This window comes from Myxine glutinosa, chromosome 12 (genome assembly GCF_964187855.1).
Source record: "Myxine glutinosa chromosome 12, kmMyxGlut1.1, whole genome shotgun sequence".
NCBI lineage: Eukaryota > Metazoa > Chordata > Myxini > Myxiniformes > Myxinidae > Myxine > Myxine glutinosa.
Genome location: NC_136272.1, coordinates 45,884,071 through 45,900,304, shown reverse-complemented (window position 1 = coordinate 45,900,304; position 16,234 = coordinate 45,884,071). Strand labels below are relative to the sequence as shown.

The 16,234-nt window shown below is 47.3% G+C and overlaps 1 protein-coding gene across 1 annotated transcript in view; it reads left to right on the top strand.

Annotated features, from left to right (window-relative positions):
- The window catches only part of LOC137437238 (uncharacterized), a 117,216-nt gene that overhangs the window by 5,778 nt on the left and 95,204 nt on the right, over positions 1-16,234 (top strand). Inside the window, exon 3 of the mRNA XM_078766370.1 lies at positions 8,753-9,247. Coding sequence (XP_078622496.1) covers positions 8,753-9,247 — 495 coding nt within the window. The remainder of the gene's footprint in view (positions 1-8,752; positions 9,248-16,234) is intronic.

Here is a 16,234-nt window from a genome sequence, read left to right as displayed (position 1 = left end):
TGAAGGCAATCTCCGTTCCTCAGGAGACCCAGGAAACAATATCTCCCCACGCTCAAGATTGATCTCTCAAACCTGTCTCCCTCCTCCAAATCCTGGTGGTGTCTGTTACGGGGTCCTCTGCAATCTTCTGGTCTCGGTAACCCCCGAACCCCGAGAGGAACCCCACCAGAAAGATATAGATGTTATTCCGTGTCGGAATCAATCACTACTGAAACCCTCAATGAAACCATCAAATGAAACAATCAAATCAATAATGAAACCACACCAAGGGTTATGAACAAACAATAATATATTATAGATCATACCGGAATCACGACACAAATAATAATAGCAATTCACCCTACAATCCCTATCTTAAGATGGTACCACCTTATCTAGTTCCTTAACCCAACTCACGGCACTCCCCCAATGTCTCTATACCCCTCCAAGGCGAAGTCGATTCGCTCCAGCGATCGTTGGATGAATGTCCGATCAAAATAAATTGAGGCGTGGACGATCGAAGCAACCCAGAGGTCACGTGGTCCAACACCCAGCAAAATAGCGGTGGAATGGAAAACCTCCCAAAGACGCGCTCCGACGTACACGTTTGCGGTTCAATCAGCGAGTCTCCTGATAATCCTCCAAAAGCCACTTTCTGGCACAGCCGTCCCCGGCTACCCACCGGGGAATAATGCCCGGCCGACGCGACAAAAACCTTTTCACTGAAGGCAGCGCGCATGGCGAAATGGCGGACGGCTTTCACTCGAGCCGGGGCTTCGAGGCAAGGATACTCCGGAACCTCAATGCAGATACTCGACTACGCAGGCTCCACAGCCCTCCGGCGATATCACCTATCGCACGAACTTCCTTTCAAGGACTCAAAGTTCACTCGCACTGTACGCTCGACCGTACGGAGCTTCAACCAAGATCGTCTTTTTACTTCCCTCCACCCCTCTTCTTCCTCGCTCCCTTTGTCTTCCGGGTCACGATCTGATTTCCGGCCACATTTTACCAGGAGCGCTTTTTAACCTTTTCACCACAATAACCATTTCCTTTAAACAATAATAACCGCCGTTTCCTTTCCAAACCCGATAAGAATAATACTACATCACCAGCAAGGTTATAAGTGGATGACAACCACACCCACGGAAGGGCTGAATCCGTAACACTTCCCCCCCTCAAGAAAGAAAGTTTGAACACAGCGAAAACTTTCTTTGCCGGCAACTCTTTACCAACAAAAGTAAACTCACAACCAAATCATCAATTCCCGTAAGCAACAACAATCCATATTTTCCCAGACATAAAGCAACAAAATTTCACACAACCCACAGAGATTTCCAACGTTAATTCCCTCTGGACAAGGCATCAGCAACGACATTGTCTCTGCCCTTTACATGTTCAATTTCCAAGTGGAACCCCTGCAAAGCCAAAGTCCATCTCATCAACCTCTGATTTTTGCTTTTAGTTTCTTTTGAATGAAGGTTAAGGGGTTGATCAAAAATCCAAAGTTAAGCAAATCGATAGCACCCTTTTCCAGGAGGCCGAGCTGAGGGCCAGGCTCCCTGGTGGTCGTGTGGTGAGGCCTGGACATATTCACTACATGGATGCCTTTAGGAACGTGGAGTTCATGGTTAGTCCGTGTAGGAAAGCTCACTACATGGACGCCTTTAGGAACGTGGAGTTCACGGTTAATCCGTGTAGGAAAGTTCACTACATGGACGACTTTAGGAACGTGGCGTTCACGGTTAATCCGTGTAGGAAACTTGGCTCAGCTGCTCCGCAGCATTCAGTGCTTCAACTCTTTCTAACTTTCCTAACAATCACGGTTGGACCACTTGTCACAGTAGTCACCTGAATGGCGGTCTCCTCGGCCACTGCTCTGATAATCCTTCCTTCGGGAGCTGCCATAACTCTGGAAGCCTCCATAATAATATCGATTGCGGCCACCACCACTACTACTCCGTGGTCCTCCTCTGTAGCCCCCTCGACCCCCAGGAAATGCCTTCGCTACTGTGATGGTCCGACCATCCAACTCCTTGCTATTCAGATCCTTCTCTGCAACTCTGGCGTCCTTTGAGTTTTCAAACGTGACAAAGCCAAACCCTCTTGACTTTTGTGTCTCCCCATCTTTCACCAGCAGCACTCCCAAAAGTGGTCCATATTTGCTGAAGGCAGACTCCAGAACCTCTTCCTTTGTTTTGAAGTTCAGTCCCCCTACAAAGAGCTTGCCAATATTGCCTCCATCCCTGACGTGCGTGTACTGACACTTAGTTTCAGGGTATTTCCTCTTCTCTTCAGGGCGCTTCCTACTAGGCTTTTCAACAAACATCGGGTTACCAAAAACCTGGCCACCGGCCAAATCATTCCCGATAACAAAAGATACTCCTTCTACAGGAAGAGTGGCTTGTAAACCGACGGTGACCGGTCCTGACACCAAATCGGACTCCAAATGGATGACATGAAGTGGAGCACTAACACAGCCACCAATCCCCTGTAAACGAACACTATCACCAGTTGCCGTCTCCTCGGACAATGGCAAGATGCCTTCAAGCATTAAAGATTGATGTGCTCCTGTGTCCCTCAATACCCTAACAGGTCTCCGGTTAGTCGAGGCTCCATCCAGTGACACAAACCCCTCTGAAATAAATGGTTGGTAACCCTTTTGAGGGCGATTTCTCACAATGGCCATTGCATTTGGAGTCGTACTAGTCGAACTCCGCTCCTGATTTTCCTTTCCCAGAGCATAACAGTGGGACATCAAGTGTCCAGGTTTATGGCAAAAAGTGCAAGTAGGCCTGGAGGAGAACCTGGTGGTCTGCCAAGGCATGGGGGTGGCGGTCTGCCTCGAGCCCCCCGGACTATAAGTCTGTCTTGGAACCGCAGTCTTCTGATTTCTAGAAGTCGTGGTATCAGAGTGGTCCTCATTTTCATCTCGAGGCCGCCCCCATGAATTTTCGTTCTCCGCCCCTGATGTACGATAGCTCCCCTGGCTAGGTCTGGGCGAGAAGTTCGGTTTGTGGAACCCCATCCTGTGTGTTAAGGCATAGTCATCTGCCATGGATGCTGCCTCATACAACTTTGGTACTTTCCTTTCCTCCAGATGTACTTTAATGTCCTCGTAGACACACTGTTAGAATTCCTCCACCAGGATCAATTGTCGCAATAGTTTGAAGTCTTTCCCAACTACTTTTGAATCACACCACCAATCAAACATGGTTTCTTTCAATCTGGCAAACTCCACATGGGTCTAACTCTCCCTCCTCCTGGCATTCCGGAATTTTTGCCGGTAAGCTTCCGGGACCAATTTATAGGCTTTGAGAATGTGTTTCTTCAATACCTCATAATCTGCACATTGGTCAATCGGTAAAGCCGAATAAATATCTTGATCTTTACCCACCAGAACACTTTGCACTAGTATGGACCAGTACTCCTCAGGCCAGTTTACCAGTCGAGCCACTTTCTCAAAGTGTGGAAAAAACTTGGCTACCTCCTTTTCATTGAAGGGTGGAACCAGCCTCACATGTCTGCCAACATCCCAGGTGTTCTGACTAGGTGTCGAACCAGTCAGCAGGGATGGTACCTCTCCCCGTTCTCTCCTTAACTCCAGCTCCTTGACTTTAATTTCCTGCTGACGCACCAATTCACGGTCTTTTAACTGTCGGCTTTTCTCTCCTCTGCTTCGAGTTCCCTTGCAGCTCTCCTTTCCTCTGCTTGTTTCTCTTCTCTTCTCTCTTCTGCTTTCCTTTCCTCTGCTTTTAACCTTTCCTGGAGTTCTTGTTCCACTCTCCTTTCCTCTGCTTGTTTCTCTTCTAACCTTTCCTGGAGTTCTCTTTCCTGTTCTGCTCTTTCCTTTTCTGCTTTCCTTTCCTCTGCTTTTCCCTTTCCTGGCTCTGTAATTGCATCTCCAGTTTCCAGAGCTCCACATTTTCTTGCTCTTCTGGTAACCAATCCCAGGCTACCTCTTCCCAAGTTCCTAATCCCACCATAGATTGTATCACCACTGTCTGCATCTCTGCCTTCTTCATATTAGTTCGGACCTCCAAGCTAAAATGTTTGGCCAATTTCCAGAGGTCCGACTTTACTAATGCTCTGAACTGTGCTTCACTAGGGGTCACTGCAAACTTCTCTGCGTCAAACTCCATGGTGACTATTGTTAACACCTGTTAACACCTTGTTAACACCTGTTTCTTCACACAAGAAATGTAACAAAAAATTAAAAAAATTGTTTGTTTTTTTGGAAAAATTTGGGAATGTTGGAACAAGTTCCAAATTTGGGAATTCTGGGAATGTTAGGGAATTCTTTCCCGGACTAAATTTAGGGAATTTTCGAGCCCACGAATATCAATTGGACGAGCTCCCAATACTGTTGCGGGGTCCTCTGCAATCTCCTGGTCTCGGTAACCCCCGAACCCCGAGAGGAACCCCGCCAGAAAGATATAGATGTTATTCCGTCTCGGAATCAATCACTACTGAAACCCTCAATGAAACCATCAAATGAAACAATCAAATAAATAATGAAACTACACCAAGGGTTATGAACAAACAATAATATATTATAGATCACAACGGAATCACGACACAAATAATAATAGCAATTCACCCTACAATCCCTATCTTAAGATGGTACCACCTTATCTAGTCCTTTAACCCAACTCACGGCACCCCCCAATGTCTCTGTACCCCTCCAAGGCGAAGTCGATTCGCTCCAGCGATCGTTGGATCAATGTCCTATCAAAATCAATTGAGGCGTGGACGATTGAAGCAACCCAGAGGTCACGTGGTCCAGCACCCAGCAAAATAGCGGTGGAATGGAAAACCTCCTAAAGACTCGCTCCGGCGTACACGTTTGCGGTTCAATCAGCGAGTCTCCTTATAATCCACCAAAAGCCACTTTCTGGCACAGCCGTTCCCGGCAACCCACCGGGGAATAATGCCCGGCCGACGCGACAAAAACCTTTTTACTGAAGGCAGCGCGCGTGGCGAAATGGCGGATGGCTTTCACTCGAGCCGGGGCTTCGAGGCAAGGATACTCCGGAACCTTAATGCAGATACTCGACTACGCAGGCTCCACAGCACTCTGGCGATATCACCTATCACACGAACTTCCTTTCAAGGACTCAAAGTTCACTCGCACTGTACGCTCGACCGCTCGATACGGAGCTTCAACCAAGATCGTCTTTTTCCTTCTCTCCACCCCTCTTCTTCCTCGCTCCCTTTGTCTTCCGGGTCACGAGCCGATTTCCGGCCACATTTTACCAAGAGCTCTTTTAAACCTTTTCACCACAATAACCATTTCCTTTAACCAATAATAACCGCCGTTTCCTTTCCAACCCCGACAAGAATAATACTACATCACCAGCAAGGTTATAAGTGGATGACAACCACACCCACGGAAGGGCCGAATCCGTAACATCTGTTTCTGGTATTTGTTCCCCCTCCATCCCTTCCCTTACCTCAAATGGCTACACAGCTGAAACTGCACGTGAAAAAGCCGAATGCCTCAACTATGTTTTTACCTCAAAATCTTGTGTCCCAAACCCATCTCTCTCTGTACCCACCATACCCAGTCGTACTCAGCTGCTCCTGGACTCGGCGTCCTTCTCTCCTGACAATGTGGAGAAGTTTCTGTCAAACCTCAACTCTGATTCTCCAACTGGACCAGACGGCATCACCCCACGGGTCCTAAAATCCTGCTCTGCCGCTCTATCTCACACTTTCTCGGTGCTCTTCACCCTCTCTTTTGCTCAAGGCTATCTGCCATCTGCTTGGAAATCAGCCAACATTACCGCTTTACACAAAAAAGATGCTAAAACAGATCCTTGAAACTACAGACCAATCAGCCTGCTCCCAATAATCAGCAAGGTCATGGAATCGATCATCGCTTCTGACATCAAATCCTTCTTCTTCTTCTTCTTCAATGGCTTGATCTCGGATCATCACTTTGGATTCAGACCAGGTCATTCTACTGTGGACATGCTGCTTCTGCTTCTGCTGTCCCGATAATGGACGGAGGTCCACAATGCCAAACAGGAAATCAGAGCTGTCTCCCTTAAGATATCACGTTCCTTCGATGCGGTATGGCACCCCGCCCTGCTCACCAAACTCTCCTCATATGGTATCCATGGAAAACCTCCAAGCATGGCTTGTGGACTTCCTCACCTGTCGCAGTCAACGTGTGGCCCTGAATGGAATTCTCTCATCTCCCCTTCCTGTTCAGGCTGGAGTTCCCCAAGGCAGTGTTCTGGGTCCTGTGCTTTTTCTGGTCTTCATTAATGTTCTCTCCGACTCTCTGGAAAAGGCTCTCGATCTCTTTGCTGATGACTCCACTCTCTGCTGCTCCTTATCTCAGCCCTCAGATCAGCAGGCAGCAGCTTTTTCACTCTCTGCAGACCTGGACAAAATCAAAAACCGGTCAGACAAGTGGAACATGTCTTTCAATCCTGACAAATCTCACACTCTCACTTTGTCTCTCCCAAAAGACAACCCTCCCATCTACTTTCTGAACAATCCTAGTGAAGAATTTCTGTCACTCAAGCTTTTGGGGCTCACTATCTGCCATTATGTTTCCTGGGAAAACCACATTTCCAAGCTGGCTTCCAAAGCCAGTCGCCGACTGGGCAGGGAGGTGGTCTTTCTGTCTTCTACCAACTCCTCTCCGGTCTTGCTCCCCATGCTCTCCCTGGGCTCTGTCCCCTAAATATTCCTACAGGTCGCACAAGATCTGTCAGCAAGCCTCTTCTGGTTAAACTGCCAAAATCAAGACTCACTGCTCACCTTCACTGTTTCAATCCTCTTTTCTCCCACCTCGCGAACAAACTCCCACACTCTCTTCAATCCTTCTCCTCCCTCCAGGTCTTTAAAACAGCTGTTCATCACCATCTCTTCTCTTCCCCATCCAAAACCTTGATCTTTTCTACCCCTGTTAAAACACCCCAAATCCACCTCTTTCAATCCCCAACTTCTTTCCTGAAATTCCTAGTAGTGTTCATTTGCTTTATACCGTGGACCCCTCCCTCCTCCCCCAGCTCTCACCTGAACCCAGACTAGACAGCTTGAAGGTGAGTGTGCGTACTGTTACGGATTCGGCCCTAATGATTGTTGTTATGATGATTGTTGTTGGTTCGACGTATTCTAGATATTATGCTTATTGTGACTTAAGGGAAAGGGTTGTTGTGGTTAAAAGATTTAAAAGCGCTCCTGGTAAAATGTGGCCGGAAATCCGGATCGAGACCGGAAGAGGTGGAGCAAAGCAGAGAGAGGCGGGAGGAGATCGAAAAGAGACGTGGTTGTTGAAGCTCCGGCCCGAGCGTTCGACGTACAGTGCGAGTGAACTTTGCGTCCTTGAAGGGAAGTTCGGGCGATAAGAAATATCGCCGGAGTGCGTGGAGCCTGTGTCATCGGGTATTCTCTTTGAGGTTCCGGAGGATCCGGGCCTCAAAGTCCGGGTTGGAGCGAAAGCTGTCCGCCATCTTCGCCACACGTGCAACCTGCAGTGAACAGGCTTTTGTGGTGTCGGCTGGGCATTGTTCCCCAGTGATTTGCCGGGGACGGCTGTGCCAGAAAGGGGCACGTGAGAATTATACGGAGGCTCGTGGATTGAACCGCAACGTGTACGTCGGAGCGCGTCATTGTGAGGTTCCTCTCCACGGCTGTGTTGCTTGGGGCTGAGCACGTGACCTCAAGGTCGTCTCGCTCGTCTACACCTCAATTGACCATCAGGCCTTGACTCCCAGATCGCGGGAGCGCACAGAGACATTGGGACTTGGCCTTGGAGGGGTGCAGAGACATTGTGGGAGGTGCCGTGAGTGTGGGGTTAAGGGGCTTGACAAGGATATTATCATAAGATTTGAAAGTAGGGGTGATTGCCCCCATTGTTGTATGGCTCTGTGTGTGTGATTTATAATATATTATTGTTTGTTTAGAATCTGGTGTGGTTGCATTATTGATTTGACTGTTTCATTTGCTGGTTCCATTGAGGGACATTATTTGCTGGATTTCAACCAAGGATAACACATCTTTCTGCCGGGGACCCTCTCAGGGTTCGGAGGTCCACCGAGACCAGAGGTAAGGGGGGGGACCCTGTAACAGTACTCCGAAGCTATCCTTCCAGCCAGATAATCTCTCCAGTCTACAAATTATATCGCATGAGGAAGAGTAACATACCTCTCTCCCTCCACATAGAGGTCTTCACATAGAGTCTATGTACATCACTCTTGGTCCTTTTCCACAATTTTTGAACACTTCCATTTGGAATTTCCTGCTCTACCATCAACCAAGGAGACTTGCATGACATACGAACACACCAGAGTTCCTTTCTCTGACTTACAGCATATGGATGATCATGAGACCAGGAACAAACCAACACACTCCATGGGTTTGAATCTATGTTTCTCGCATCATGACCCCTGGGTTCAGATGGGAACACCAAACAGGCCACTGTTGGTTATAATAGAGACATCTCTCATTTATATCCGACGTTACTCTTCTTTCCCATATTTGTCTTTGTGCTCTTCTTTGTCATCGCTCAACTTTTCAAATAAAAATAACCCCTGAAATCAGATCACTTGTATAAAGTTTAGATTGTTGAGAAATAGACCCACAATGCCTGTCTGTCACCTGATTGTAGAACGATCTGCTGTGAATTGGTGCAAAATATATTAATTTAACCATTAATTGATAACCATCTCTAACTGATGTTAATCCAAATCCTCATCCACTGTAACTGGTTTGTTGAAGCTTTTCCAATAATTTTAATTTGTTCTTTTCTCTGCAGGCAAACTTCCGTGGATACCAAGCGAGGAAGCATCTGATGAAACGCCGCGATGAACACGGAATTGTTACTTTTCAGGACGAACCAGCGGATTACAAAGTCACAAACCACGTGGATTCCTCCCAATCAAGTTCTCGTAGCTCTCAGGGATATTCCAGCAAGCCGAGCTCTCGCACTCCATGTTTCAGTCCCAAATATGATCGAGACTCGGCTCTTGAGGAACAACGCCGAGTGCAGCTGGGTAAACTTATTCGACCTCGATTGGGTCATGATGGTGGCACCACATCACGTGATACAAGTTTGAAAACCACCAAGACAACATCTGCACGTTATTATGATGTGGTGTTTTTCCATGGACTTGACAGAAGTGGGATGAATGGTCACTTCCTGGTTGACCCTGCCAAGGAAGAGGCGGTCGTCACCATCCAAGCAGGTTTCAGAGGGTACCGAGTCAGGAATGATTTCAGAAAGAAGCGGCAGAGTGCCACAACTATCCAGGTGAGAAAGAAGGTTTTAGAAACATTTTAAACTAGAACGGGCACTCGGTAGAGCGCATACCTTCGCCGCAGCTACTGTTCTGTACTTGGTAAAAATACGATTTTGACCTTTTCGTGACCTTGACCTTGACCTTTGACCCGATTGCTCCCAAAATCTAATCAAATGTGTCCCGTATAATAACCAATCATCCCACCAAATTTCATGCAATTCGGTTGAATACTTTTTGAGTTATGCGAATAACATACACACACACACACAGACATACAAATAAATACACAGCGATCAAAACATAACCTTCCGCTTTTGCGAAGGTAACAATCTCTAAACTTTGAAATAATCTGAAGTGCTGAAGATTTAAATTTTGGATGAACTACCCTGGTGTTCTCACTTGAGTCATTGTTCATGTTTCCTCCACTTCAATCCCATAAAACATTCATCTCACCATTATTTACAGATATCCTTGTAATTTATATTTGAGCGAGCACAAAGGTAACCCTCCTTCCATCCCCTCTTCCCGTGTTCCCCTCCACCCTACTATCTTCGCTCCCCTCTCCTCCCTCCTCTCTCTCTTCCCCACCCAACATCTCCAACTCTCTCTCTCCACCACCCTCTCTCTCCCTCCACTCTCCCCCTTCCTTCCATCCCAATCTTAAACGATGTCAGTGACAGTGGACATTCCACATAATGTAAAATGTGACTTCAAGACCTCAATAATCCCCTCCTTCCCTCTCCCTCTAAATCCCCACACACACCTTCTCCTCTTCCCCGACTCTGCCTCCCCATCCCACAAATTTCAAAGGGGTCCAATATACTACATTGCAACGACTTGGAAACCTTTTGTAATACTATAATTACTATATACAAATCGATATTAATCGATTATTATTAATATAGTATTACAAGAGGTTTCCAACTAGTTAAGACGTAACCCCCCACTTTTTCCTCACCCTCTCCCTCCCCTCCCCCCCCCCCCACATCCCCCCACCAGCTTTAACTCCTCCTCCCCCCCTCCCCCCTCCTTACTCCCAACCCTCCACTCACCTCTCCCCCTCCCTTCTCTTCCTCTCCCATCCTCTCACCTCTCCCCTTCCCAACTCTTTCCCCCTCGTTTCCCAATGGCTGGGAAGAGCTTTCATAGAGGTCCTATATAGTACGCATGCAATCCACGAAGCAGCAGCAAGGACTTGTTCATGTTTCCCCATATTTAAAAAAAAACGTTCATTATTTCCCCAGATTTCTCACAATTTCATTCAGAACACCTCAAGGTACCTCTGAAAATGCAAACATACGTCAAATAGACATTCCGAATAAGCAATCCCCCAGTCTGAAAGCCACAAATCTATTTAATATTTAGTTATTTAAAACTAGCAGAAGTACCCGGCATTGCTGGGGAGGGGAGGGGCACGGGGTGGAGGGGAGTAGGGGGGGAGGGGAGAAGAGAGGGGGGAGGGGAGAAGAGGGGGGAGGGGGAGGGGAGGGAGAAGGGATGAGAGGGGAGTGGGGGGGAGGGGGGAGTGGGGCAGGGAGGGGGAAGGGGAGGGGGAGGGGTAGGGGGAAGAGGAGGGGAGGGGAACTGGGGGGGAGAGGGGGGGAGGTGAGAAGAGGGGGGGGGGAAGTACCCGGCATTGCTGGGTGGGGGAGGGGATGGGAGGGGGAAGAGGAGGGGAGGAGAGGGGGGAGGAGAGGGGGGAGGGGAGAAGAGGGGGGGGAAGTACCCGGCATTCCGTGTATAAATGTGGGGGAGGGGGTGGGGGAGGGGGATGGGGGAGGGCGCGCGAATCGTCGAATCAGCGCACTGCTCTGCCACCGACTTAGATTCCGTGTATAATATTCCTCGCTGAAAAAAAATATGGATCTAAAGATGAAAGAAAAAAAAACCTTTGTGGTGCGAATGGCAATGTTCCTCGCTGAAATGTGAAAAAACGCAATCGCGCGGCAAGGAACATCACATGATCGCTCTGAGCGATCGATTGCAACTCTGCGTCGTGTCGTGGGCGTGGCCAACGTGGCCTCATGCTCCCAGGTGATTGGCTAACTCGAGCTCGAGAGAGCCATAATGCGCTTCGTTATGGCAAAAAATATGGATCTAAAGATGAAAGAAAAAAAAACCTATGTGGTGTGAATGGAAATGTTCCTCGCTGAAATGTGAAAAAACGGAATTCCGTGCAAACGCATAACTGTGAGATTATGGCAGCAAAGTTGGAACATCACGTGATCGCTCTGAGCGAATCAGCGCGCTGCTCTGCCATTCCGGTCATAATATTCCTCGCTGAAATGCGCTGAGGTAAAAATATGGTAAAAAAAATTATGAAATAAATTTTTAGGTCGGCCATGTTCTTCCCAGGCTCAATCGCCATGTTTGTGCCAAATGTCAAGTACGTGAGCCTCTCCGTTTAGGAGTCTATCGGTAACATTACACACACATACACACACAATCACACACACACACAAACTGTGTTTTATATATATAGATGAATTTTTTTGTCGAGAAACGTGTAATTTTGGCTGAGTTTCTTGGGATTTATTTTAGTCGAGTCTGAAACGATACCAGGGACAATCAAAAGTGATACCCCAAAAAAATTGTATCGCAAGACTAAATTGTGGGATAGTCCGAAAAGGTTTCGTTTTGTTCGGCCTCAAAGCACGGGAAATTTTAAACATTATTAAACTCAAAACCTGAAACTCCAAAAATACGCCACAAACCTTGTAATTCTCAGGAAACATTCGTCTCTCCAAATATGCACATGCACACCCACCCACTTTATTATTTAATGACAGAAGATGCTTCAAATGCACACCAGAGGTCCATAGGTCATCAGAGCTATGCCAATCGACCAGAATGGTGGTGCATGTCCAATGGGCGGTGCTGCTTATGACGCTGTGGGAGAGGCATGGCCTGAAGAATGGGCGGCACTTATGACCCACAGACACTAACTCGGCTTTATATATAAGATATAAATCCATCATATAAGATAAATACATCATATAAGACATCATATAAGATATGATATCTCTGATGCCTTGGTATCTCTCCCAGGTTACTCCCTCCTCCAGTATGATAGACCTGAGCCTCGTCCTGGAGGTGGGGTTGCTATCTTCATAAAAAACTCTCTTCCTCACTCGCCCTCCACTGCCCTCTCTCCACCTCACCCCCAGGAATACCTTTGGCTACGGCTTCCCCTTCGCTCCCACCTTTTGTTCATATGTGTGTTGTACCATCCACCAAACAGTGATGACTCCATCTACATCTCGCTGTCTGATAATATGGACCAACTTCTATCTACCCATCCCAACTCTCTCTTCCTCATATGTGGTGATTTCAATTGTCACCATGCCAGTTGGCTGGGTGTGGGTACCTCTCTCACCAGCCATGGCTCTTCAGCAAAGGACTTCTGCGACTCACTGGGACTGACACAATCTGTCAATTTCCCGACCCGGATCTCAGTCATCGGAGCATCTTCTCTTCTGGATTTGGTTATGACTAACTTCCCTGAAAATGTCTGCTGCTCTTCTTCTGCTCCAATCGGCTCATCTGATCATGTGCTTGTCAAAGTGGACATCTCTCTGATCATTCTCAGAGAGCCTCCTCAGCGTCGATGAGTCTGGCATTTCACTCAGGCCAACTGGCACGGTCTTCAAGCAGCCATCAATCATCTGGACTGGTCTCCCATCTCTACCGCCTCTGACATCAACTCATCCTGGGAATTCTTTCAAAGTAAATTGCTCTCTCTCATGCACAGATTTATCCCATCTCGTCTTCAGTTGTCATACCCTTCCTCCCGTCCATGGTACACGGAATCTTGTGGTGAGGCTGTTGCCCTGAAACAACTTGCTTTCGTCTCCTGGAAAGCAAATCCAACGGAAGGAAATCTCATTTCCTTTGACAAAGCCCGAAACAAGTGTGTGTCCACCCTCAGGAGAGCCAGGAAACAATATCTCACCGTTCTCAAGACCGAACTCTCTTATCTGTCTCCCTCTTCCAAATCCTGGTGGCGTCTGGTCAAATCTGTTTCTGGTGTTTGTTCTCCCTCCATCCCCTCCCTCACCTCAAATGGCCACACGGCTGACTCCGCACGTGAAAAAGCTGAATGCCTCAACTCTGTGTTTGCCTCTAAATCTTGTGTCCCAAACCCATCCCTCTCTGTACCCACCGTACCCAGTCGTACCCAGTCGTACCCAGCTGCTCCTGGACTCTGTGTCCTTTCCTCCTGACAAGGTGGAAAAGTTTCTGTCAACCCTCGACTCTGATTCTGCAACTGGTCCTGACGGCATCAGCCCACGGGTCCTAAAATCATGTTCTTCCGCTCTTTCACTCCCTCTTTCTGTTCTCTTCACCCTCTCTTTTGCTCAAGGTCATCTGCCATCTGCTTGGAAATCAGCCAACATCACCGCTTTGCACAAAAAAGGTGCAAAAACAGATCCTAGCAACTACAGACCAATCAGCCTTCTCCCAATTATCAGCAACGTCATGGAATCCATCATTGCTTCAGATATGAAATCTTTCCTCTTCTCCAATGGCTTGAACTCTGATAATCAATTTGGTTTCAGACCTGGTCACTCTACTCTGGACATGCTGCTTCTGCTTTCTCAACAATGGATGGAGGTCCTCAATGCCAAACAGGAAATTAGACCTTTATCCCTTGACATTTCACATGCCTTTGATACGGTCTGGCACCCCGCTCTGCTCACCAAACTCTCCTCCTTTGGTATCCATGGAAATCTCCACGCATGGCTGGCGGACTTCCTCTCTGGTCTTAGTCAACGTGTGGGTTTCTCTCATCTCCTCTTCCTGTTCAGGCTGGAGTTCCCCAAGGTAGTGTTCTGGGCCCTGTGCTTTTTCTGGTCTTCATCAATGATCTCTCTGACTCTCTTGGAAATCCTCTCTATCTCTTTGCTGACGACTCTACTCTCTGTCGCTCCATTCCTCATCCCTCAGATTGGCAGTCTGCAGCCTCCTCACTCTCTGCAGACCTGGACAAAATCACAGACTGGACAAACAAATGGAACATGTCTTTCAATCCTGATAAATCTCACACTCTTACGATGTCTCTCCGAAAAGACCGACTGGAAAACCCTCCCATCCACTTTCTGAATAATCCTCTCCAAGAAGTTCTGTCACTTAAGCTTTTGGGTCTCACTATTTGCCATGATCTTTCCTGGGAAAACCACATTTCAAATCTGGCCTGCAAAGCCAGTCGCCGACTGGACATCCTCCGTCGTGCGAAGTCCTTCCTTGGCACACCTGAACTCCTCACCACATACAAGGCTTTCATCCGCAGCTCTATGGAATACTGCTCTCCCCTCTGGTCTGGTGCTCCTGCCTCACACCTAGCTCGTCTTCACGCTGTTGAAACCAAAGCGTTCAGAATCATTGGAATCTCCTGCGATGAAGCTAACTCCGAGGGCCTTTCACTCACTCACCGCAGGCAGGTTGGTGGTCTTTCCGTCTTCTACCGACTCCTCTCTGGCCTTGCCCCCCCAGCTCTCTCTGGGCTCTGTCCCCCAAATATTCCTACAGGTCGCACAAGATCTGCCTGCAACCCTCTTATGGTTAAACTGCCAAAACAAGACTTTCTGCTCACCTTCACTCCTTCATTCCTCTTTTCTCCCACCTCTGGAACAAACTCCCTCACTCTCTTCAATCCCACTCCACCCTCCAGGTCTTTAAAACAGCTGTTCACCACCATCTCTTATCCTCCCCCATCCAAAACCTTGATCTTTTCTACCCCCGCTAATTTCAGTCCCCTTGTGTTTTATACCTCTCCCCCCCCCCCCCCCCCTTCCCACGCCTCCTGCCCCCAAGCCCTCTCCCTCCCACACTTCTCCCTGCTCTCAAATGTTGTGGTTGTGTGCTTCCCCTTCTCTCCCCATCTTGTCTTCCGCTCCCTCTTTTTGTATATTTTGTTTGTCTGGTTGATTTGTTTGTGAAATAAATGTTAGCTCTTTCACGAGCCTCGATTCAGTATACAAAAAAAAAAGATACACTCAAGACTTCCAATATTTACAGCATGCACGCAAAGCAAACCATGTGGAGTTTCGCAATTGGTGCAATGTCTGACCTGTCTACAAACGTTAGTTTATGATCGATGAACAACTTAATCTAAAAGGAATGTTATATTTAGATCATGAATCGGAAAACAAACCTGTAGATTAGCAATACATTGGCTCGGAATTTGTCTGATCACACATGCGCAGAGAGGAGTGAGATCATTTTTACTCTGTCTGCTAGTCAGTCAGTGAAACAAATTTTAAAATCATTCCAAACAGGAAACCTACTGTTTTTAAGGATGTCATAAAGGACACAAACAACCGGCACAAATAAATATGTAACGTGTAAAATAACATGCTGTAACATCACCAGCTGTAAATTCCTGGATTTTTTTATACAACCTTTAAAATCTTTATTTTATTTCAATTGAATGATAGTGGTACGGCCACGGGTTTCGGTTCTACTATAAGGGGGATCCTTGGTTCCCTCTGGACTTACTGGGCTTGAGGCCACCGATCACGAATAACTTTGTGTCAGGGTGGGTTGCTAGGCAACCACGAATGCCAATTGGTCTGCCAAGTTACCCCCGGATACTCCGCCTGACAACAGTTTACCTGTGTTACGTGGCTTTCCAATCGGGGGACATGCCCTCGGTTATGCACCAATCTTATCTTAATTAGATTTTTTTTAGGCTGGCCGAGATTACCGCTGGTGCATATCGAACTTGGATACGAGCCAATTAATCGGGGAATTATAATCTCCCAGACCAACCTATGTGCGAACAATGCTGAATATCAATGAAGGAAAAGACAAACACGGACAGATTGGAAATGAAGTTCAAGAGGATGGGGTTTATTATTTTCAAACAGAACCAATGATGTAAAATGTGAAATGCGGGATCATTCAGGCAGGTAACTGAAGGCCTTTAATGTTCAAATAGGCAATCAAGATGAATGTAAACCATAGAATGTAAATCAAAATGTACAAGCTGCAATCAC